Genomic DNA, 23,099 nt, shown 5'->3' with positions numbered 1-23,099 from the left:
ACATAAACCTTTGGGCAGTCACAAAGCTGACTCTCCGCATCTGACTCGCTGTGCCTGGTGGGCTGTCAGAGCACTGGCTGCAATGGGATTGATAATTTATCCTTTGCTTGCCCTTATTGTTTCCATCCAACCTGCAGGAGGTCTGGAAGTATCTAAGGCAAAGGACAGCCTGTGCTCACTCTCTCCACTTTCTCACAGCCCACTCACAAATCTACTGGGTGTGTTTGAGTCCTTTACCTAGCCTCTATTTTGCTCTTTCATCTGGTTAAATACGTGGTAAAGTTGAATACTAATACCACATCTCGTTCCTGGAGATTCCACCTCCCTTACCTTTATGACACCACCCTACAACTCCGGTTTGCTAACTGGCTCTTTTCAACCTCTGTCTTAGGTGCCTCCTCCTCTGTCCACTCCAGGTTCTACCCATGGTCAGCCTGTCTTGCCACCATGAAAGTCTCATCCGTGGCCACTGCTCTCACTGCTCAAGCCCTGAAAATTGTGGGTAGTCTTCCATCCACAGCTTCTCATTACTAATATTCTCATCACTAATGATTTAAACAAGGGCAGCTCTGCCATGAGAGCCTCCCACTTCCCTTTTCCTTCTTTCATAATTTATCCTCCAAATACCAGATTCTCATAATCTTATGCTAATGCTCTGACTCAGTTGATCTCAACCTCATGAGTGTGAAAATTTAAAATACTGACACCCAGCCTACAGCATCAGAGATTGTAAGGTAGGAGGTCCAGAGTGGGGCAAGGGCATCAGTGTTTTTACTGTACTATTTTTCCACTATTATTGACATAAATATTGCTCTTTGGTCTGAGAAGTTGCTTTTTCATAGCCCTTCTCAAAAGCTGAGACTTGGGTGTTATTATCCCTGTGTTTCCAGGGTTCCAGGCCCTGCAGCAGGAGCTCAATATTTGTTTATTGTCTTAAGTAAGGTATCCATACAACTGGGTTTGCCCAGGACAGACCCAATTTCTACCCATTGGTCTGGTGTTCCATCCAGTTAGCTACCGTGACCCTTTCATTCTCAAAGATGTCCCATTTTGTACAAGAAATCATGTAATCCCCTTAACAATAAGGGTACCTAAAGATGTGAAAATTGGTGTTATGGGCTGAATGGTGCCTCCCCGCGCACCACCAACACACACACTGAAAAGTCATATACTGATAGCCCTAACTCCCAGTACCTGCCTTTATTTGGAGACAGGGCCTCTAAAGAGGTGATTAAGTTAAAATGAAGCTCTAATTCAATCTGACTGGTGCCCTCATAGGAAGAGGAAATTTGGACACACAAAGTGACACCACGGCTACAGATGCATAAAGGAATGACCACATGAAGACATCGTGAGAAGACGATCACCTGCAAGCCAATGAGAGAGGCCTCAGAAGAAACGAAACTTGCCAACACCTTGATTTTGGACTTCCAACCTCCAGAACAGTGAGAAAATAAATTTCTGTTGTTTAAGCCAGCCAATCTGTGGTATTCTGTTATGGCACCAGCTTTAGCGAACTAATACACTTAATAAAATGTAAAGAAAACAAAACCGGCCGGGCGCGGTGGCTCACGCTTGTAATCCCAGCACTCTGGGAGGCCGAGGCGGGCGGATCACAAGGTCAGGAGATCAAGACCACGGTGAAACCCCGTCTCTACTAAAAATACAAAAAAAAATTAGCCGGGCGTGGTGGCGGGCGCCTGTAGTCCCAGCTACTCAGGAGGCTGAAGCCGGCATGAACCCGGGAGGCAGAGCTTGCAGTCAGCCGAGATTGCGCCACTGCACTCCAGCCTGGGCGACAGAGCGAGATTCCGTCTCAAAAAAAAAAAAGAAAACAAAACCCATGTAAATGATATTTTCTAAGTTCCATCTAAATAAAGTTTTCCAGCCTTCCAAGATGAATGCTTACACTACTTTTTCAGAAACCCGCTGTCTTGAGTTTAGATCTTTTGATTTCTTCAACTGTACTGTAAAAGCTTTTCCTTAATGTCTTCACAGGATGTGTTTAGCTTTCATACATTCTGAGTCTATAAGACCATTCCCAGATGAAACACTGAGACAATGACAATCAATGTTGTATATGATTACAATGGGTAAAGCATAGTTTCTGTCCTCAAGGAACCATGCCCTGATCTAGAATTGTCTCATCTCCACACAGCAAGTTACCAGCAAAGTGACTTTTATGAGGACTCAGAGCAGGAGCACTAAGCCAGGCTGGAGAAGGGTTTAGAATAGGTTCACTGGTGAGGGGACAGCCAAACTGATTTTTAATGGGTGCAGAGGAACACATCCAGTGAAAGAAGGTAGATGGACCGGTATTCCCTGCAGAGAAAAACAGTTACAAAAAAAAAAAAAGAGAGAGAGGTGAAAAGGTAACAGTGTTCTTTCTAGTGCTTTTAAAACCACTCCCACCTGGATTTTAAGTCCAATCATTTTTCTCTGTCCACAGAGGTCACAGATAGTACAACTACTATCCTTCATATTTTTTACCCTTTAAATATTTAAGCACTTACAAATTACAAATTCTGCCCTTTCAGCTTTTCTTTCTTCAGGTTAAGCAACTTCAGTTTCTCCAGGCTATTCTCCAAACTTTTAAACCAATTTGATGCACTGCCACCCACTACTTAACCAGTGTACACACATACATGCACACATGCAAACACATGCGCTCACATATAGCTGTGCACAGGCCAAGAGGGCCTGCAATTCAACAAATGTCTCTTAAATTTAAGAGGCTATATCAGTGATGTTCTCTCACAAAATACAAATTAAGGTCACATCTATCACATAGCTATGTGAACCGTAAAATCATCAGTGTATTTCCGTTATTACATAGAAAGCAAAAGACCAACACCAATGGTCATTCTGAGGGAAGACTCTATACTCTGAAAGAAAGTGTTTTCTTCTCCATTGCTGACAATTGAATTAATAATTTTGCCATGTGTAGGTGTTGGGAAACATCACAGAACTGAAATAGATCAACCCCACTCATATGGGATGCATTTCTACCAGGAAACACTACGGTTCTTTTAATCCTACATCAAGGCATAAATACAACAGACCTTGTTTTCCACACAGATTCCTATTTCTTTCACACCCAAGCATATGCTAAGAGCTCTCAAGCAACACTCTTCCTCCATCTCTGGGAGACGTCTTAAAACATTTTTAGCTTACCAAACACAAAACGGAGGAGGATCTGTTTCTTTACTCAAGGATAATCATCTTCAACTGCTTATTTATACTGCAGATAGAAACCTATAGATTGAAATGAACATATTTTCATTCTAAAGTTGGCATCTGTGCTGCCATAGTTGAGATGCAACAACCGTGTTTGAAAAGCAATCGTCCAGGAAACCCCACGTTGCTTCGCAATGTTCAAGCCAAGTGCTCATTGGAATTAGAAGGTGAGTAGCACTACAGAACTGAGAAAGAACACCAGCCTGCTGAAATAATGGGACCACATGTAGACAGAAACTACCAAAAATGAGAGTAAAATGTTGTGGCTAAAAAGTAATGTCTTGACATGTAAGTAAAGGATCAATCTCCTTTGAAGAACCCACTAAGAAATGGTTGATTAAAAGTCTAGAACTGTGCTGTGTAATAGAGTAGCAACTAACCCTACATGGCTATTTAAATTAATTAAATAAAATTAGAAATTCTGTTCTTGATTTGCACTAGCCATGTTTTAAGAGCTCAGTAGTCACATGTGGCTAGTTGTTGCCACATTGGGCAGCATGAATAGAAGAAATCCCCATCATTACCGAAAGTTCTACTGGCAGCGCTGGTCTAGAGAGATCTGCTTGACTACCGGGTTAGCATTGTGTTAAGCATCAGATTCTGAAGAGATCATGGAAAGAATAGCATGCCCACCAAGTGTAATAATTAATCCATGGCAGGAAAAAAAAATGTGGTGGAAAGAAAAAAAAATTCCACTCCTGGAATGGGCTAATATGATGTAGTATTGACATTTGTGTTATAAGAAATAAGTAAGGAAAGTTTTGAGCTGAAATGGAAAGGAGTTAATAAATAATACAATTTGAATATCTCACCGCTCCCTTATGAACATTCATAAAACATTGATTTGGGAGAAAATATCCATGAAAAGTCTCTCTTCATCTGTTAGTGGCTGATTGAATTTTATTGGTCATTCCTCAAATATTATTCAACCATCACTTACTTCCTACCCCCAATGTTTTGCTGTTATAACATTTTTGATCATGCATTTAAATAAATATACCCCCAATCAAAAAGTGCAGACTCTTCCCATTTTACAAAAAAAGGCAAGAACTTTATTTTAAACAAATTCTTAGTTGTGTGTTACACCATGTCCATATCTAAATCAAAAATGATAATGATAATTCAAAGGGAACAAAGCGCTTCATAAAAGCACATTACCCAGATATTTCTCTTGGCCAATATTTTAACTAAATACAAAGTGGATATGAAAGGTACAGTATGGCACTTAAATAAATAAGAGCAAAAAGAAGGAAACATATTGACAGTCCAATGCAATAGGTTTTTGAACCTTTGGTATATGTCTCAAATAAGTCACCGTAAACATATGTTAGCCAATAGTGTTTAGTTCCAGGTCTTTTAAGCCAGTAATTTTGTATGTGTGTGTGTATGTGTGTGTGTGTTTCAAAAAGTAACTGAAAATATAATAAATCAGGATTGACATGGGATGATTAAGGTCTGTGGTGTAAGCACACAGGTAAATTCAAATCATGGCAAAATGACCGTGCAGCTGTGTTGCACAACAAAACTATGTAAGAAAATGAGTGAGATACACCAGTTACAAATGCTGTGGCTCAGGTAGACACTCTTGATATTAACCAAAAAAAATCTCTTTAATGTTAACCAAAGTCCACAAGCTGGAAGGCAGAAATATCCTGACGCTCATAAGCATGTGCCTAACAGTGCAACAACAATCTCACAAAAGTATTGTAGTTGCATATTGCAATTCCCTCCCTCCCACCCATCCCCCATCCCTAGTAAACAGCACCAGTGCAGTTTGAGTTAGAAAATTGGAAATATTGAGACATTCCTAAGGTTTTCATCATGACTAAGGGCCAGTCAGATGGGGCTCTAATGAAAACCTCTGCCATGGCCGTTCTCCAATAAGCACCCCATGTAATTCCCTCTAAGTTTGCAAATAAACCATATTAGGTCTAATGTAAGGCCAGATTCTGAAAAAAAAAAAAAAGCTGGCATGCTATTCTGGATTGAGGGAAAGGGGCATGCTGGTGGGGGAGATACATGAAGGGTGCCTCAAGGATGTTTGTCCCATGGCTCAGGTTAAAGGGATGGGTTGAGATAGGTCACAGATTTTATATCAATGAAGTACTCAACTCACACCATTCATCAGAATAAAGAGCGCAGCAGGGCTAAGTCCTACTTGGTAGCTGTGCAAGTTCAGCATTATCAGGATCAGGCTGGGCCATAAACAGAAAGGGCCCAAAGAAGTCTAATTGATCCATTTCATCACTCTACCCAATTGTCTCTGTGGAACCAATTAGGTGATATGTGAAAATGGTTCCACTTTTCCTCCTCTCCCATTGATGCAAAATCTCCTTTTATCCAGTCTTATCCTACATCTTAATGGTGAGGGTCACATAAATGAGGGTAGATACAGCCACCTCTGAGCAGTCATCTGCCTTGGGGCTCCTTGCCGTCCTCCAGACCTTCATGAAACCTGCCCTCTCACACATAGGCAGAGTCACTGGACTGAGTCCTGCCAAAATTGGGAACACTGACCCTTGGCAGGTCCTTGTTACGAATCTCATAGATTGACTTTCTCTTGGCCTGAGCCCCTCGCACAGCCAGCTTGATCTTGCGCCATCCCAGGTGGTTGAGTTCAGCCAGGTTGAGCACAACACAGATGCCACTTACAGCAAACATGAACACTAGAAAGACAGTCTTCTCAGTTGGCCGGGACACATAACATTCCACCTCCTTGATGCAGGGGTAGCGGTTACACTCATACAACCCTGGGACACTAAAGCCATAGAGAAAATATTGGCCCACCAGGAACCCAATTTCCAGGGCATTTCGGAACACTACTTGGATAATGTAGAAGCGGGAGATGCCTTCCTGCCTTCTGAGCTTGGATTTTGATGCAGTGCGTAGCCCTGATGGGTGTGGAGTCAGCTCCTTAACCTCTAAACAATCTGGCTCTGTCTCCTTACTGGTGTTCTCTGTGTTCTGTAGCACCCCATTGACAATAGCATTTTGCAACTTCTTATCTTCTCGTTTGCCCCCACCACTGCCCCCACCCCCAGTTCCTCCAGGACCTCCTATGGACTCAGGGGGTTCTCTGTCCAGAGCTAGGAAGACAGTAGAGTAGCGGCGTTCTCGCTGCTTGGCGGACTGGTGCACAGAGTAGGTGATGAAGCAAAGACTGGGGGTACACACCATTATGATCTGGAAGACCCAGTAACGTATGTGGGAGATGGGGAAGGCGCGGTCATAGCAGGCCTGGTTACAGCCGGGCTGCAGGGTGTTGCACACAAACATGGTCTGCTCATCATCGTACACCGTCTCCCCCACAATGGCCACAATGAGGATCCGGAAGATCACCACCACAGTCAACAGAATCCTGAGCAGAGGAACAGGGAGGGAGAGAGGTTCTCACGGGCTGCGTCACTGACAGGAAACCCCTGCTCCTCCCTTCCCTTTGCTGGTGTTTACCAGTCGTTTGACTGGGGAGCTGTCCATCCCGGGCTGGTACTGAACTGGGAATCTGGGAAAGCTTTTTGTCTCTTCCTTTTCTGCTGAGTGCTGGTAGGCTGGGAATATTTCATATTATAGAGATCCCAGGTACACACAGCTCCATACACTGGACATAGTCTACTTGCAACAGATAGATTTCCTCTCTATATATAGAATGTATAGAAACACAAAACACACCTTCACTCTGGATATGGTAAATGCACACAGAATACCTTTACAGAAGGTGCATGCTTCAAGGTCTACACACAGGGTGTGTATGAAACTACTCCATGTGTATATTTTGTTTATTCTCAACATGAATATTAAATTTAATGCTTTATATAAGCAGATGGCTATGAATATATATTCATATATATTGAACTCATATATATATAAAGCTAGGTAGATAGAGACATAGATATAGATACAGACACAAAAATGGCAATTGGGTGTGTAGGCTCGGTAAGTTTACACCGCCAAATAAGTTTGGTTTAGTAATTATTTGTTGAGAAAAGAGGCATCTGCTCTGAAGAGCAAATCCATCTCCCCATTTGCCCTTCTCTGTCCAAATGCAATCCTGCCTTCTTTGTAGATTCTATTTAGGGAACCGAATGGAGATTGGCTCTGACTCTGGAGAGTGGAGGGACCACGACTGAGCCAGCGGCTCCTTTTCTGATGTGGGAAGAGTGAAGCCCCAGTGCTGCTTGATGGGGAAGGGATGGGCAGCTGGTCAGGAGTGGCTAGAGGAGGGGGGCATCGCGGGGTGTCGGGTAATCCCTCATCGCCGGGAACGCCGGGGCCTTGACCTAGGACGATGGGAAGGAGGCAGAGGATGGACTGGGGATTGGAGCGGGGGACTCAGTCCAGGTGTGAGAAGGGACTCCCGGGGCCGCCCGACGGGGCCCGCTGACCGCCGGCTTGGCGCCCTTACCTCCCGATCATAGTGGAGTGCTGCTGCACCGCGGCTTCTAGCAGCCTCTCCAAGATGGTCCATTCCCCCATCGCTGTGCATCCGGAGGCAGCAGACAAAGACTGGGCAGCACCGGGCACGTTCCCGCTCCTGGCCCCTCCCCGGGCCGCACCTCCAGAATGGGAGTGAATTGCCTCCCAATTAAAGAAGCAATTTTTTTAAAAATCCTAGAATCCCCCTTTCCTTTTATTGTACTTAAAAGAGAAGAAATGGGGAAAGAAATCCAAGCGCGTCCCGACCGATGGGGCAGTTGGCGCTGTCCAGAGAGAGGGCACGAACCTCGGGCGCCGTGCGGGGTTCGGGTCTGGATCCCGCGGACGCCGGGACGAGGGGCGGGGCGGGGTGGCAGCCTGTAGGTCCTCGAGCGCTCGCCCGCCCAAGAGAGGTCTCGGCGCCGCTCTCCGCCGCAGGTTGGGGGCCGGGGGAGGGTCCGGGCACCCGCTCTGTTCCTGCTACTTCGGCGGGCACCTGGCGCTCCGGCGCGGCAGCCTGCGAGGCCAGGGCGGAGCGCGCGGAGCCGAATGCTGGGCTCGGGGATCCGCGGCCGCCGCCTCTAATCCGCCCTTAAGTAGTCTCCGCCTGCGTCACGCCAGGTCGGCGGAGGGGAGCAGAGCGCGCCGTGCGGCTGTCGCTGCGCGTCGGAGCCCGAGGGGCCGGGGACGCGCGCGGGGGGAGAGGGGCAAGAGTCCTGGGGGCCTGGCGGGGAGCGGGGCAATTTCGAAAAGAAGGACTGCAGCGCCCCTCGGGGCTTCTCGGGGAGCCCAGGTAACCTCACCTGACCGCCAGACCCAAGCAGGCGGAGGGGCAGCCGGGAGCGGACGCGTGGGTGAGTGGGGAGGGGAGTGAGTAGGTATCTTCTCTTCTCTCGGTGCATCCCTCACCTTTTAGCTTTTTGCCTCCGGGAGACAACTGAAATTCCTTCCCTAGATGGAGATATTGGCTGAGGGAGGGCGAGTGGGGTAGACCACTTTTAAATCTCCCTTAGGGGACAGAGTGGCTGAGAGTGCTTCTGCAGAGTGGCTGCGGTTCGGTGCCTCTGTGGATCCGACAGTGAAGTGAGAAAGGCTTGATGGGAATCCATTTAGGCTGAAGGGTAAATGCAGGTGTGGAGCTGTCTCTCGGTATAGGGGTCAGGGTACACGAGCGCATCTAACAGGTGCCTCGCAAAGAGCGAGTGGGGTGGCCATGGTTAAAGGTCTCGCTTCGCCTTGCCCTAACCCAGATGCTCGGCTCTTTTTAAATTATTATAATTATTTTACTAATGGGAAGGGCGGGCGGGGTACTCGTCAGGTAAACTGTGATTTGATCTGAATTTAAGACCCAGTATTCTGGTAGCAGAAACAGAGCCACTCACAGCCTCACCCTGCCCCCACTTTCCTTACTGGGTTTGGCTTTCTCCCCTCAACCAGCCGATCCCGGTTTTTAAAATTCACATTGTATTGTCAGTTCTGTCTAGAGCAACTACTTAATTGGTCGCTGAAAAATGGAAACAATCTCACTAAGCTGCTAATTATCCCAGGGGTCAGTATTAAGAGACACTGTAGCTGGGAGTGTTTGATGTAAATGTACCAAAAGTCCATTGGGAAAGTAGTTGTCATCCTTTTGAAAACACGACCTTGAAAGGGTTGCTAACTTGTCCTAGGCGTATAAAGGGACTTGTCCTAGGCATATAAAGGGACCTAGCCTTAATTATCCACAGGGATCATAGCACATATGTGTATTACATAAGCCACACCATGGTGAGCCTTCACTTCTGGAACAACCGAGGTGGTTGGGTAGTTGGTGGCCCAGGGACTGGGAAGAAAGGTGCAGGGCATGGCCCTCAGTCCACCCACAGTGTACTTCTTCATAAAATGATGTTTAAACACACAGTCTAAGCTTTGCTGCCAGAAAGATCACTGAAATCCTCTGCTAGGGTTGACACCTTTACCCCAAGAAAGCAGCCTTTCACTGCAAAGGAGTAAAAGAGTCCACTAACAACGGAGAGAGGGATAAAGTGATTTATTAGTTTCCTTCTGAACACGCAGGAGGTTCAAGGGTGAGGACGAATGGATACCCTATTATCCACTGAACACGGGGGAAGTTCAAGGGTGAGGACGAATGGATACCCTATTATCCGGTTAGCTTCCAGATGGAATGGTGATCCCTAGACCAAACTTGGTGTGTTTTCCCAGGTTTCCCTTCTACTCCCCTTGGCCCTAGGTCCCTGTATTCCCTTCTTGTCTGGCAGACTCTCATATAGTAAATGATCTTAGCCAAGAAGTGAATGAGTAAGTCCAGAGGGAAATCTGTTTAACATCTTTAAATGTCCCAAAATAGGCTGCACAACTCAAAATTGTCATTTTATGTGTTGGCTTTCCCAAACCACTAAAGATTATGATCCTAAGAACATAGACTGCAGGAAATGCAGTTTTCAGACACTACGCTATGACTGAATTGTTGATCACTTGTGTATTATTTTGAAATATACTTTAATATGCCATATAGATTCCACATATAAACATGTGTAAACAACATAGGTGTATAAATGCACAAAGATGCATATATATAGAACCTGTATTTTAAAACTCATCAGTTGGACTGTGTAGGCTACTTTTAAATAAAAATCTTAGTCTCACCACCACACTTCAGAAATAACCATTTTTATTTTTAATAACCACTCATAAATTTCACAGTTACTACATTGTACTTCCTCCTTCAAGTCCAGTCAACTCCATTTTCAATTAATAATTTGTTCTGATAAAACAAATGGGCATTAAATGTGAAATGGTTCTCTGTGGATCCGGGCATCTCTCAGTTTCCTCAGGGCATTGTATCTTCTTGATAGATTCTGATTATCTCAACTCTCCTCTGATTGAAAACCCCCATTTAAGGCAGCTGGGAAGTTCTTTCCATTACATCTTATTTAAGAGCCATTCTGTTTATTAAAGTAATAGTTTTGGATGAAAAACAATGAAATTCTTAGAATGCTCATAGAATAAACTTTGCTGCACAACAGACTGTCTGGGGATCTTCATTAAAAATACAGATGCTGCAATCCCATCCCAATTCTGCTAAATTGAAATCTATGGAAACAAGATTGAGGTAGCTGTATTATTAACAGGTTCTCATCTGCGGCTCCAATAACAAGAAAAACCTGAGAACTTTTAGTTCCGTGACTATTAGGGCAGGAGTGAATCCTAGGGATGAGGAAATCTATCATCCATTTGTTTCATAGATGTTAAAACTGACCCAAAGCTTAGATAGCTTGCCTAAAATCATATGGGTAGCAAAGGAAAAGCTATGAAGAATGTGGCATTCAGAATCCTAGAGAAGATCAAAATTATTTAAAAGTATGAAAAAAATGTGATATTTGAAGAAGAAAAGGGGAATTAAAGTGGGAACATGCTCACCTCCAAACACTTAGAGGAAAAAAATACCTAGATTGTTGACCTTGCAAATCTATGTCTTACCAAATAGTATTTTCCATTAACAGAGCAGAGAAATATTCTCCACATCTAGTGGGAAAAACTGCAAAGGCTTGGAGCAAAGGGTGTGGTTGAATGTTATAATGCAGGAGAGAATGTAGAGTTACTAATAATGATTCCATTTACTACATAGGGATGTCTGGATTTGTTCTTATCCTTATATGTGCTCAAAATTTCATTCCCTTCTCAACCACAGACTCCCAGGTGAACCTTTCAGCTTTGCAGCTTCAAATGTTTTGTAAATGAGACCTCATAGGAGCTTTGTATATGTTGTAAGAATGAACATTAATCTACTGACCTCTATTCTACTGGACTGTAAATTCCTAGAGATCAGAGAGCATGCTCATATGTCATGGTTCTTTTCATAGCATCTTTAAACTCAAGCATTTGTTGAAAGAGAAGGTCAGCTATTCTGGCTCTCTATTCCCCTCAGCCTGGCAGAACTGCACTTCTCCTGAGGAGAAGTGGGTCCTGGGTGTCCTCCACAATCACAAGTAATATTCAAGTCAGAAAGGAGAAAGGGGATCCCTTTGCGAAGTGAAAGTTCCTACACACTTAGGATAGCCTGGAACCCTCAATAGAAAGCCTTCTTACTGACCACCAGCCCCCTGCCCTCACTTCCATTCTTCTTTCACTACTGCAGTCCAGACACCCGCTGAACTAACCGGGGGAATGCTGCTGAGCAGGTAAGGCTTGGGCTGCAGCATCAGAGAGGCAACCCCAGCGAGCTGAGCTCAGTCCTGGATACATCTGCCCTGGGAAGGACCAGCATCTGTAGCCTCCTGAAATTTGTGTGGCATGGGAGGGACTGCATTCGATTTGGAATTGATCTCTGTGTTGAACTCTCCTACATTTCATTCACAAACAGCTAGGATTAACTGAGCTTTATCTCCCCCAGTGGCCTACGTACATCTGTTTCCTAATGAAATCATCAAATTGTCTTCTTAAGGGGTAACCCCAACCTGTCTTGGGAGACTCAAAAGAACATAAGTGGCAGATGGAATCTATTTTTCTTTGCTGCAAAGTGGTTTTTCTCTTTTTTTTCTTTCATGTGTCCTTCCCTATGTACAAGCCTCAGTTCAAATGTTTAGGAAAACACTTGTTTTTGCTGTTCAGACAAAATTTATGAAGCAATGTTTCCAAAGAGAGTAGAGCTGTCCAACGTACCAATCTTAAGTAGCCCTAAATATAGTGGCTTGCTTTGTGGTCTAAGATTCTCCAGAATCTGCTATCTTCAAAATTATTTTGCCATCTCATGGACCCAAATGCTAAATCATGTCTTAGGCCCAAGAGATTATGTATCCAAATGGTAGGGAAATCTAAAGTCTTCTGCCTGCTAGTTCTTTGAATAAAAGAGTATACATCCTTTAAAAAAATTACATATACAAATTCCCCCATTCCCCGACTACCTTATATATAGAGAATATACCTATGTGTAATAATATCTCAGAGATTAATGTAATATGGTATTGTGGCCAAAGCAGATGTGTGAAATCACAGCAAATAAATTAACACTGCATTAAGAATCAAATCATCCCTGCTGACACATAATCTTTCACTTTTATATCAAGTCGTGATTCCCATTCACATCAGGAGCTTCCCAGAGGGGCTCATTAAACCTGCACAAAGAGATTTCTTTGAAGTCAGTGCTATTCCCATGAATAGCATTCAGCTACAGTGCAGAAGAGCGAGCCTGCCTGCCTGGTGTCTAGGCACCCTTCCCTTCACTCTCATTGTTGCTGTCCAGCCAGAGGCCCAGCAAGGCAGGATATAGCAGGGCTTCCTGCTGAGTGCCTTTCTAGTCTGTATGAAAGAGATGAGGAAATTGCAGGAGAAATGCACATCGGTAGGACCTGCCCTTGACAGAACTGTTAAGCTGGGAGAATATATTTCTTTTCCCACATGTGCTCTTCCTGCTCTTCTTCCGCATCAGAGTGTACTGCTACAAGAGCTAAAAGTTGAATCCATCCTGGTGCCAAGATTATTATGAGGAATTGATATTCATCCCAAAGGAAACTTCTCTAAGATGTGAAGCTTATATTCAGGGTTCCTTCTTGTGCTCATAATTGTATGTGGACTCCCCTGGTTGCCTGATATCTTGACTCCCTGAAATTCAGCTAATTTCTGTTTTTGCTGGGACTCTGGGAGCTCAGGCATTACTCAGCACAGAGGCTTTTGTATTTTTCTAGTTCTTGTCAACTACTTGCCTTCTGATCAACTCTTAGGCACCAACAGTCAAATCTAGTGTGAAGAGCCTCTTGTTTCTGCAGCTGAGGTGAGGCTGGAAAGGAGCTACCGCTCACTTATCACTCACCTCATGCTCAGCCAAGGGTTTGTTACGAGCATGGACTCCAGCTTGCCTGTGTGATCTGGTTCAGTCATCTCTGACCTTCAGATTCTCACACTGTCTCTTTTTGGTATGTACTCATCATTCTACCTTGACTATAGACTGCCTTGGTCAACTCTCTCCTGGAACTTACCTTGAATTCATATCTTATTGACCTTGGAGCCTCCCACCATTGTGCTTCATGCAGTCCCTGCATGTCACTCCACCACCATAAAGGAAAGTAATCCGATAAACGAGCGCACACCAGAGTGTTAATAACCAATAACCACTTAATGTATTATCCTTCTCAGAAGAATTATCCTCATTTAAGTTGCAAAGCCTTCATCCAAAGAAATGAAATTTCCTAGGTAGTTTTCCAAACACTATGCATAAGGAGAGAATAGCTGTTTGGGGGCAAGGGTGTAGTGTTATGAGCCCTCCCAAATGACACCACACAAGCACTTGCTTCTTTTATTGATCGACAAAGTGCTCCTACTTGTGGAAATACAGAAATTACACAAATGCAATGATTCTTAAACTTTACTACACCATAGAATCACATGGGGAGCTTCAAAAAATCCCAGTGCCTAAGCTGTACCCCAACCAATTAACTCAGCATTTCTGGAGGTGAGATCTATGCTTTAATATATATTTTTAAAACTCTCCAGGTGATTTCAATATGCAGTCACGTTTGAGCACTAATGCAATAATATATGCTACCCACTACTCAGGCATAACAGCCTTGCAGGGCTTTTTCCTCATGCTGGGGATGGTGCTTCCGGACACAAAGTCCAAATTTCATTCTGAAAATGTGTTCATGTGGTTCTGTATGTACTTAATATAATCCATACAGGCTAAGTAGTTAGTTGCTAAACTGCAAACACCCATCTCATTTCATCTCAGTCTACTCCTGGCCATCTGGTCCTCTGTATTCCCATTACAGGGCCATGTGTGTATTAATGAAATGATTGCATCCGATTACATCTTTTATTCAGAGGACAAGAAGAACGGTCCATGGATTTTGTGCTCCAGCATCACTGTTTCTGTCATGATGTCAATAATTACATTTTTCTATTTTATGCAGAAGTGGGATGGTCTTCCATTAAGGTAAGAGTATAAATCAAATGTGTTATTGCTTACAATACAATTTCAGTACTGCTGTCTGGGGTCTATAGAATAGATATTTCAATCAAAAGCATAGAATTTCCTGAGCCAGATACTTTTTAGTGGCCTCCATTTTAAAATGTCTGTTGTATAGTTCATAATAATGACCAAGTTGTGACAACTGATACAGAGGAGGAATCCACTAAGAGCTGAGCTAGTCACTTTTTTCTCTAATTTTGCTAAACTTTATCTCTACAACAGGTCAGATGATAAGAAAGCTACATGTCTAGACTGGTATTAATCTGTCATTGATTGGTAGTATAGCGAATGGTGTGGGGGAAGGACTAACTTCTTAACCCAAATACTTTCCACAGCCTTTTGTGTTATTGTTGCAACCAAGGCAATTCTCTTCCTAAGGAAAATTATAGTGCCAGCTGTTCAAATAAAAACAAATTTTCCTTCTTGTGACACTCGAATGAACAAATAATGAATAAAAAATGGATGAGTAAGTTAACAGCATGGTATTCTCTCTTATCAACTAGTCACATTATCTCTTACACCTCTACCTTTCTGGAGTACACATCTAAAAAACTGATAGATGTGCATGTATATCTACTGTGTGTGCACATGCACCTCTACAACCAAATTCTTCCAGCCCATTAATATTTAATCTTTACAGATACAGATTCTTAGCCCTCTTATTCATTCATTTGTTGAATGAAGATTTATTCTTTGCTTACTATGTGCCAGGGAGATATAGCAGTAAACAAAACAACGTGGCCCCTGACCTCATGGAGTTTAGAATCTAGCAAGAGAGGCATAGACTATTTAATCAAACATTAATTAACCAAGTAATCTAAAGTACTAAAGTGTAATTTTAAAACTGTGGTAAGTAACTACTGTAGATAGCTCTGAGATGTGCAGCCCTGAGTGCAGAATGGGGCAGGGAGGGGCTGACCTACTTTCTGGGGAAGGGTTAGGGACTGAAAGGGAATCTTCAGCTGAGCTCTAAAGGAAGAGGAAGCCAGATGAAAGAGGTGGAAGAAGAGCTTTCTGAGCTGGAGGAACAGCAGTAAACAGGCCCTGTGGTAGGAAAGAGTCGCACATTCAAAGAACTGCAAGGTCTCTCTGGCTGGTTCACAGCAAAGGAGAAAGAAGTTTGAGACAAGGCTGGAGAGACAGGCAGGGCCATATAGGCTAGGATAGAGATGTTGGCATTTTTCCTAAGAGTAATGTGCAGCATTTGAAGGCATGTAAGAGGGAAGTGACATGACATTTGTTTCTTAAAGTTCAATCTATTTGCATTACAGTTAGAATAGATTGGAGGAGGTTGGCAAGAGTGCATGCAAGAAACCTAGTGACAATACTACCGTTGCTAATTGGTTATACTCAACTTCAAGCACACCTCAGAGATCGTTTGTGTCCAGAGCACTGCAATAAAGCAAATAGCGCAATAAAATGAGTCACATAAATTTTTGGTTTTCCGGTGCATATAGATGTTATGTTTAGGCTGGACATAGTGGCTCATTCCTGTAATCCCAGTGCTTTAGGGGGCCGAGACGGGAGAATTGCTTGAGCCCAGGAATTTGAGACCAGCTTGGGCAACACTGGGAGACCCTGTCGCTACAAAAAAAATTTAAAAATACCTGGGCATGGTGGCACGTGCCTATATTCCCAGCTACTCAGGAGGCTGAGGTGGAGCATCACTTGAGCCCCAGAGTTTGAGGCTGCAGTGTGCCATGATCATATCTCTTGCACTCTATCCTGGACAACAGAGTGACACCGTGTCTCAGAAACAAAACAAAACAAAACAAACAAACAAAAAATAACACTATGTTTACACTATATTGTAGTCTCTTAAGTGTGCAATAACATTGTGTCTAAAAAACAATGGATATTTCTTAATTCAAAAATTCTTTATTGCTAAAAATGCTAATGATCATCCAAGCCTTCAGCCAGTCATAATTTTTCTGCTGCTAGAGGATCTTGCCTCGATGTCGACGGCTACTTGCTGATCAAGGTGGTGGTTGCCAAAGGTTGGGAAGGCTGTGGTAATTTTTTAAAATAAGACAAAAGGCCGGGCTTGGGGTGGCTCACACCTGTAATCCCAGCACTTTGGGAGACCGAGGTGGGAGGATCACCTGAGGTCAGGAGTTCGAAACCAGCCTGGCCAACATGGAAAAACCGTGTCTCTACTAAAAATACAAAAATTAGGCGGGTATGGTGGCTCACGCCTGTAATCCCATCTAGTAGGGAGGCTGAAGCAGGAGAATCACTTGAACCCGGGAGGCGGAGGTTGCAGTGAGCCGAGATCACACCACTGTACTCCAGCCTGGGTGACAGAGTGAGACTCCATCTCAAAAACAAAAAACAAACAAACAAACAAAAAAAGCGATGTTTGCTGCATCTATTAATTTTTCATTTCACAAAAGATTTATCTATGACATGCAATACTGATAGCATTTTACCCACAGTAGAACATCTTTCAAAATCGAAGTCAACCCTCTCAAACCCTGCCACTACTTTATCAACTAAGCTTATGTCATTGTCTAAATTCTTTGTTGTCATTTCAACAATGTTCACAGCATCTTCACCAGGAGTAGATTCCATCTCAAGAGACTGCTTTCTTTGTTTGTTCATAAGAAGCAACTCCACATCTTTTCAAATTGTATCATGTAATTGCTTCAATTCAGTTGCATCTTTAGGCTCCACTTCTAATTCTGGTTCTCTTCTATTTCTACCACATCTGCAATTAATTTCTCCACTGAAGTATTGAACTCCTTGAAGTCATTTATGAGGGTTGAAGTCAACTTTTCCTAAACTCCTGTTCATGTTATTTGACCACCTCCCATGAATCATGAATGTTCTCAATGGCATCTAGAATGATGAATCCATTGCAGAAAGGTTTTCAATTTACTTTGCCCAGATCCATCAGAGGAATCACTGTCTAAGACAGCTATTGTCTTATGAAATGTATTTCTTACATAGTATGACTTCAAAGTCAAAATTATTCTTTGACTCACAGGGTACAGAATGGATGTTGTGTTAGCAGACATGAAAACATTAGTCTCCTTGTACATCTCTATCAGAGGTCTTGGGTGACTATACACATGTCAATGAGCAGTAATATTTTGAGAGGAATTAGTTTTATTTGGTTTTTTGTTGTTGTTTTTGTTAGATCTACTGATCTCAACACTGGGCTTGAAATTTTCAGTAAACCATGCTATAAACTGATGTTTGGTCATCCAGGTTTTGTTGTTCCATTTACAGAGCATAGGCAGAGTAAATTTATCATAATTCTTAATGGGCTTAGGACTGTTGGAATGATAAATAAGCATTGGTTTCAACTTAAAGTCACCAGCTACATTAGACCTTAACAAGATAGTCTGTCCTTTGAAGCTTGGAAGCTAGACACTGACTTCTCTCTAGCTATAAAAGTCCTACATGGCAGTTCTTCCAATAGAAGGCTGCTTTGTCTACATTTGAAATCTGTTGTTTAGTGTAGCTACCTTCATCAATGATCTTAACTAGATCTTCTGGATAATGTGCTGCAGCTTCTACATCAACACTTGCTGCTTCATCTTGCCTTTTTATGTTATGGAAATAGTTTCTTTTCTTAAATGTAATGAACCAACCTCTGCTGGCTTCTAACTTTTCTTCTGCAGCTTTCTCACCTCTCTTAGCCTTCATAGAATTGAAGAGTTAGGACCTTGCTCTAGATTAGGTTTTGGCTTAAAAGAATGTTGTGGCTTGATCTTCTATCCAGACCACTAAAAGTTGCTTCATGTTAGCAATAAGGCTGTTTTACTTTCTTATCATTCTTATGTTCCTCGGAATAGCACTTATAATTTCCTTCAAGAACTATTTTTTTGGGGGGTGGGGCGGAGACAGAGTCTCACTCTGTCGCCCAGGCTGGAGTGCAGTGGCGTGATCTTGGCTCACTGCAACCTCCACCTACTGGGTTCAAGCGATTCTCCTGCCTCAGCCTCCCGAGTAGCTGGGACTACAGGCACGTGCCACAATGCCCGGCTAATTTTTTGTATTTTTATTAGAAACGGGGTTTCACCGTTTTAACCAGGATGGTCTTGATCTCTTGACCTTGTGATCCACCCGCCTCGGCCTCCCAAAGTGCTAGGATTACAGACATGAGCCACCATGCCTGGCCCCAAGAACTTTTCCTTTGCATTCACAACCTGGCTGTTTGGAGCAAGAGGCCTAACTTTTGGCCTTTCTCAGCTTTCGACATGCCTTCCTCACTAAGCTTAATTATTTCTAGCTTTTGATTTAAAGTGAGAGATGTATGACTCATCCTTTCACTTGAACACTTAAAGGCCACTGTAGGATTATTAACTGACCGAATTTCAATATTCTTGTATCTCAGGGAATAGAAGGCCCAAAGAGAAGGAGAGAAATGAGGGAAGGGTCGGTTAGTGGAGCAGTCAGAACACACACGTTTATAGATTACGTTCACATATGGGCATGTGTGGGCATAGTTCATGGTGCCCCAAAACAATTGTAATAGTAACATCAAAGATGATTGATTGTGGATCACCATAACATATGCTAATAATGAAAACATTTGAAATAATTATGCAAATTTACAAAATGTAATATAGAGACATGAAGTGTGCACATGCTGTTGGAAATATGACACCACTAGACTTGCTTGATACAGGGTTGCCACAAACCTTCAATTTGTATTAAGCACAGTGTCTGCAAAGTGCAGTAAAATAAGGTATGCATGTAACACCCATATGCACTTAGCTTCCTTCCCTTGAGGACTAGAAACACCTCGAGGATTTAGCCTTGTCTGCTTCCAGGTAAATAAGGGAGATGACTCCTCAGAGCCATCGTCAAGCATCGTAATTATGTAGGAAATAAATAGGCCCTGATTATAATGGTCAACATAAACACCTTCATGATTAGTTGAATCTTAAGTGGCAATTACTAATTGCAATGCCTTTTTCAAACATGTTTTTCTCTGGGTGCAGTAAACACATTGTGGAAGGCAGTCCCCTGGTATCTAGCAATTTTAACGAGGCAGTAAGAGTGGGCTCCCCAATTAGGGAGGCCAGGGCTTCTGTGCACCATTTTTTCCCTTAGAAATCCAGGTTTTGCCTGAGCTCTACAGTTCGGTCAAGGCCAGGGCCAAGTCTAGGTAGAAGGTGGGGTTTGTTGGAGGATAAAGATCATGTTGAGACATTAATGTGTGGGAATTTCCAGAGATTTTGGTCATTCCTTTTGAATAAAATTACTTATAGATGACACAGTCATCAAATAGGACTAAGGAGACCAATACTGCTATTTGTAAACAAATCCTGAACAGAACAAAATAAAAGCTGTCTCCTTAAGAATATATAGATGTTCTCCAAATTTGGTGTGATAACTCAAACAATTTCTGAGACTCTTGTTTTGGTAAGAAAATCCTCATTACTTGAAAAATCACACCTAATTTTTTTTACTGTAAGTTGTTTGTGCCAGTTTCATTATCCAATTACTTTTCATTATTGGATTCTGAAAATACGTATTTTAATGAGTCTGATTTAAAAGAAGGAGACAAAATGATTTGCCCCTATGTCATGTAGAGTTTCTCGCCAACTCCGAGCTGGGATTCAGGTTCTCCAACTTACAAGTTGGGAGATTTTCTTGTGTTGACCACTAAATAGCCAGTGACTTTCGGTTATTTACAAAATCAAATTCCCCTTCAAATAATGAGTTTGCCTTTACTGAGGATATTTATAAACATGTTTGCCAGCTCCAGAAAGAACAGTGGATGAGTTCCTAAAATGTTCTATGCAGAGGCAGCATGCTGTAATATGTACATGACCTTCCAAATTGTACTCAAGAGGGGCTGCTTTGAAGTATGTGGTTATGCACACCATCAAGCTTTACGCGTGTTGATGAGATGGGGCGGGAGTCCACGCAGGCTTTTTTGATGAATGGACAGATCATACAGGATAGGTTTACCTTTCATTCAAAGTGTGTTTCCTAAGAATAGTATTACTAACAATGTCACCACCTTATGTTTGCTTCATACCTTAGTATCTTAGCATTTCCAGAGCACTTTTTTCCCCTGGAAAAACTTATTTAATTATTGATGTGTTATTTCTATAAGAATATCTTATTTCATTTAGAAGATCTTGGAACTATGTCCTAAAGTATTATACATAATTGATATTTATCATTTAGTACAGTCTTTAAAACTTCAAGAAACCTGGATGAGAAAAATAAATTACCTAAAGCAAAAAGTTTAGATACATATGTGCTAAGTGTAACAGATATTTAATATGTTTAATCTATGCAAAGAAGACAGGTTTTGTTTGTTTGTTCATCCCTCTCTTCCATATAATTTTATACATCTTGCCAACTACTGGAGAAATAAATGCTCAAGCTACTACTAGTTAAATGCATAAACTGCAAGAACTACTGCAATCTCTCTGAGGGTCATTCAATGCCTATTAATCCAGAGCACTTTTTAAAGCACTAATATCATGTCTAATCTCCCTAACAATCCTTGAGTATGAAACATAGGTCATCATCAAACTGGACATTGGTGCCCAATTATGTATCTGCAGCCCAGAACTCTGCTGAGCTCTACATGATTGCCCCACAGATGCCTGGAAGCCAAAATATTGATAACAGGACTCATTATTTTCTTCCACAATTCTCTCCTATTCTGTCGTCCCCCAGATCCATTCTCTGCCATTCTCAGCCCTGCTCTGTGTCCTGGGAGGCTCACCTTTACAGACTGCAACTTTGGGTTTGCGTTTGAGTTTGGCTAAGTGGAAGTCCTAGCAGAAGATTGACAGGTGGAAGAGGTGCAAGGTCAGGCATTTACTCCTCCCTTTTTCTTGAAGTTCTGGCTCCATCTCTTTGTGACTAGTTTCAGTTTCTTCCATGGGCCCCAGGTCTCACAGTATTCAGGTAATTCTATTTATTTCCCTTGTCCTTGTGAAGCTTTGGGTTGTAAAAGCTTCCTACTGTTGCTAGACCTTGGGTATCTCAGTATTCTTTGTTGGTTCCCTTAAACCTGCCCACACATCTATAGAAAGTTCCTTGATTGAAAAGTTTCTTCAAAAATCACAGCTGAGTGAGTCATGTGTTCCCTGCTGGAACTCTAACTGATATACACCCATCCTTACTTAGTTTATTTTTATGCCAGCCTGATTGCACAAAATATAACCTAATTGCTCAAGCTAGAAATCTGGAGGTCCACTCCTACTTCCTCACCCATATATGAAGGCTTTATGACCTGTTTATCCCCTAAATATCTCTAAAAGCATTCTCATTGCTCTCTTCTCTTTATAACTTATTTGGCCCAAGCCTTTCAAAATAGCCTCCCTATTTATCTTCTAAACATCCTTCATACTGTTAATGGAATGGTCTTTCTATAATGAAATCTGGCCAACTTATTTGCATTTCATCAGTGGTTCCTACAGCCTTCTGGAGAGGTCAGACTCATTAGCAAGCCAATAAAGAAAGTTGCTGAAGATCTGGCCTGTACCTATCTTTCCAGCCTAATTACCTGTCCTCTTGCCACATACTCCTTACATTCCAGCCATAGGGGTCTTTGTGCAGTTCCCCAAAACACATGCTATGCCCTCTGCAAGGAATGCCCCTTCCTCACCTTTCCCACGGGCTGGCCCCAGTTCATTGACCTCAAGCCTCCTTTCCTGCTGTAGCCTCAGAGGGGAGCTATGGCATGAATGAGGGCAACTGTGGACAAAATGGTGCTGCAGATAGGTTGTCCCTGCTCTCACAAGTTCCAGACCAGTTCTTGTCACAGGAATTTGGGCAGAAATCTTAGCAGGAACTAAGCACCTCTGTGGCACTCTCAAATCCACCTGCCTGTCTTCATCTCTGTCACTGCCCTCATTCAGGTCACTTATCCTTTCTTCCCTGAATAATTCATTTGCCTCCCCACAGGCCTCCCTGCTCCCAGTCTCACTCCCGTGCACCCTTTGTGCTGCAGAGTGATTGTCCTGCATTGAAAGTCCAGTCCTTCCTCTCCTATTTATGGTTCACCATTAATATAAAACTTTCCATGTCTTTAGCAGTTTGGCCTTACATAAAATGGCTCTTGTTTATCTCTTCAATTTCATCTTTTACAGCTCCTCCTTGAGCACCTAAGTTTCATTCATACTGAACTAGCCACAGTTTCCCAAATTCACACTGGTAGTATGCCTCAGGGCACCACATGTGGTGTGCCCTCTGCCTAGGAAGCCTATTCTTTAGCCTTCTCCTAACCCCTACTTCTTCCTCCAGACTCAGGCCAGCTAGCTATCTAGGGAGACTGTCCTGCTCCCACCCCACCACATCCTTGCGTATTTGTGTCAGGTGCTCCTTCCAGCATGTAATTTTCCATGCCATATAATAAACGTCCTCACCAATAGACTATAAGCTTATCCAGAGCAGGAATTGCTTTTGTTTTGTTCTGTTCTGCTTTGGTTTTACTTTTATCTCCTTCAGTACCTAGCATAGGCCCTGCATGTAATAGGCACTCAAATATTTGCTAAGTGAAGCT

General features: G+C 42.8%; 1 protein-coding gene and 1 long non-coding RNA gene across 2 annotated transcripts in view; one reads left to right on the top strand and one right to left on the bottom strand.

The window, feature by feature from the left end:
• Nucleotides 1-4,197: 4,197 nt before the first annotated feature.
• GJD2 (gap junction protein delta 2) lies at nt 4,198-8,220 on the bottom strand. Its single transcript, XM_003272792.3, has 2 exons — nt 7,640-8,220; nt 4,198-6,595 (listed from the first exon to the last, which is right to left on the bottom strand). Exons 1-2 carry the CDS (start codon nt 7,708-7,710, stop codon nt 5,701-5,703), a joined length of 966 nt encoding a protein of 321 aa, XP_003272840.1. The 5' UTR covers nt 7,711-8,220; the 3' UTR covers nt 4,198-5,700.
• An 85-nt stretch (nt 8,221-8,305) lies between these two features.
• The window catches only part of LOC105739968, a 57,799-nt gene continuing 43,005 nt past the window's right edge, over nt 8,306-23,099 (top strand). Inside the window, exon 1 of the long non-coding RNA XR_001115968.2 lies at nt 8,306-8,443. This is a non-coding gene — a long non-coding RNA (uncharacterized LOC105739968). The remainder of the gene's footprint in view (nt 8,444-23,099) is intronic.

Source organism: Nomascus leucogenys, chromosome 6 (assembly GCF_006542625.1).
Source record: "Nomascus leucogenys isolate Asia chromosome 6, Asia_NLE_v1, whole genome shotgun sequence".
NCBI classification, from domain to species: domain Eukaryota; kingdom Metazoa; phylum Chordata; class Mammalia; order Primates; family Hylobatidae; genus Nomascus; species Nomascus leucogenys.
The sequence above is the reverse complement of the archived record's forward strand: the minus strand, read 5'-3'. Positions and strand labels throughout refer to the sequence as shown.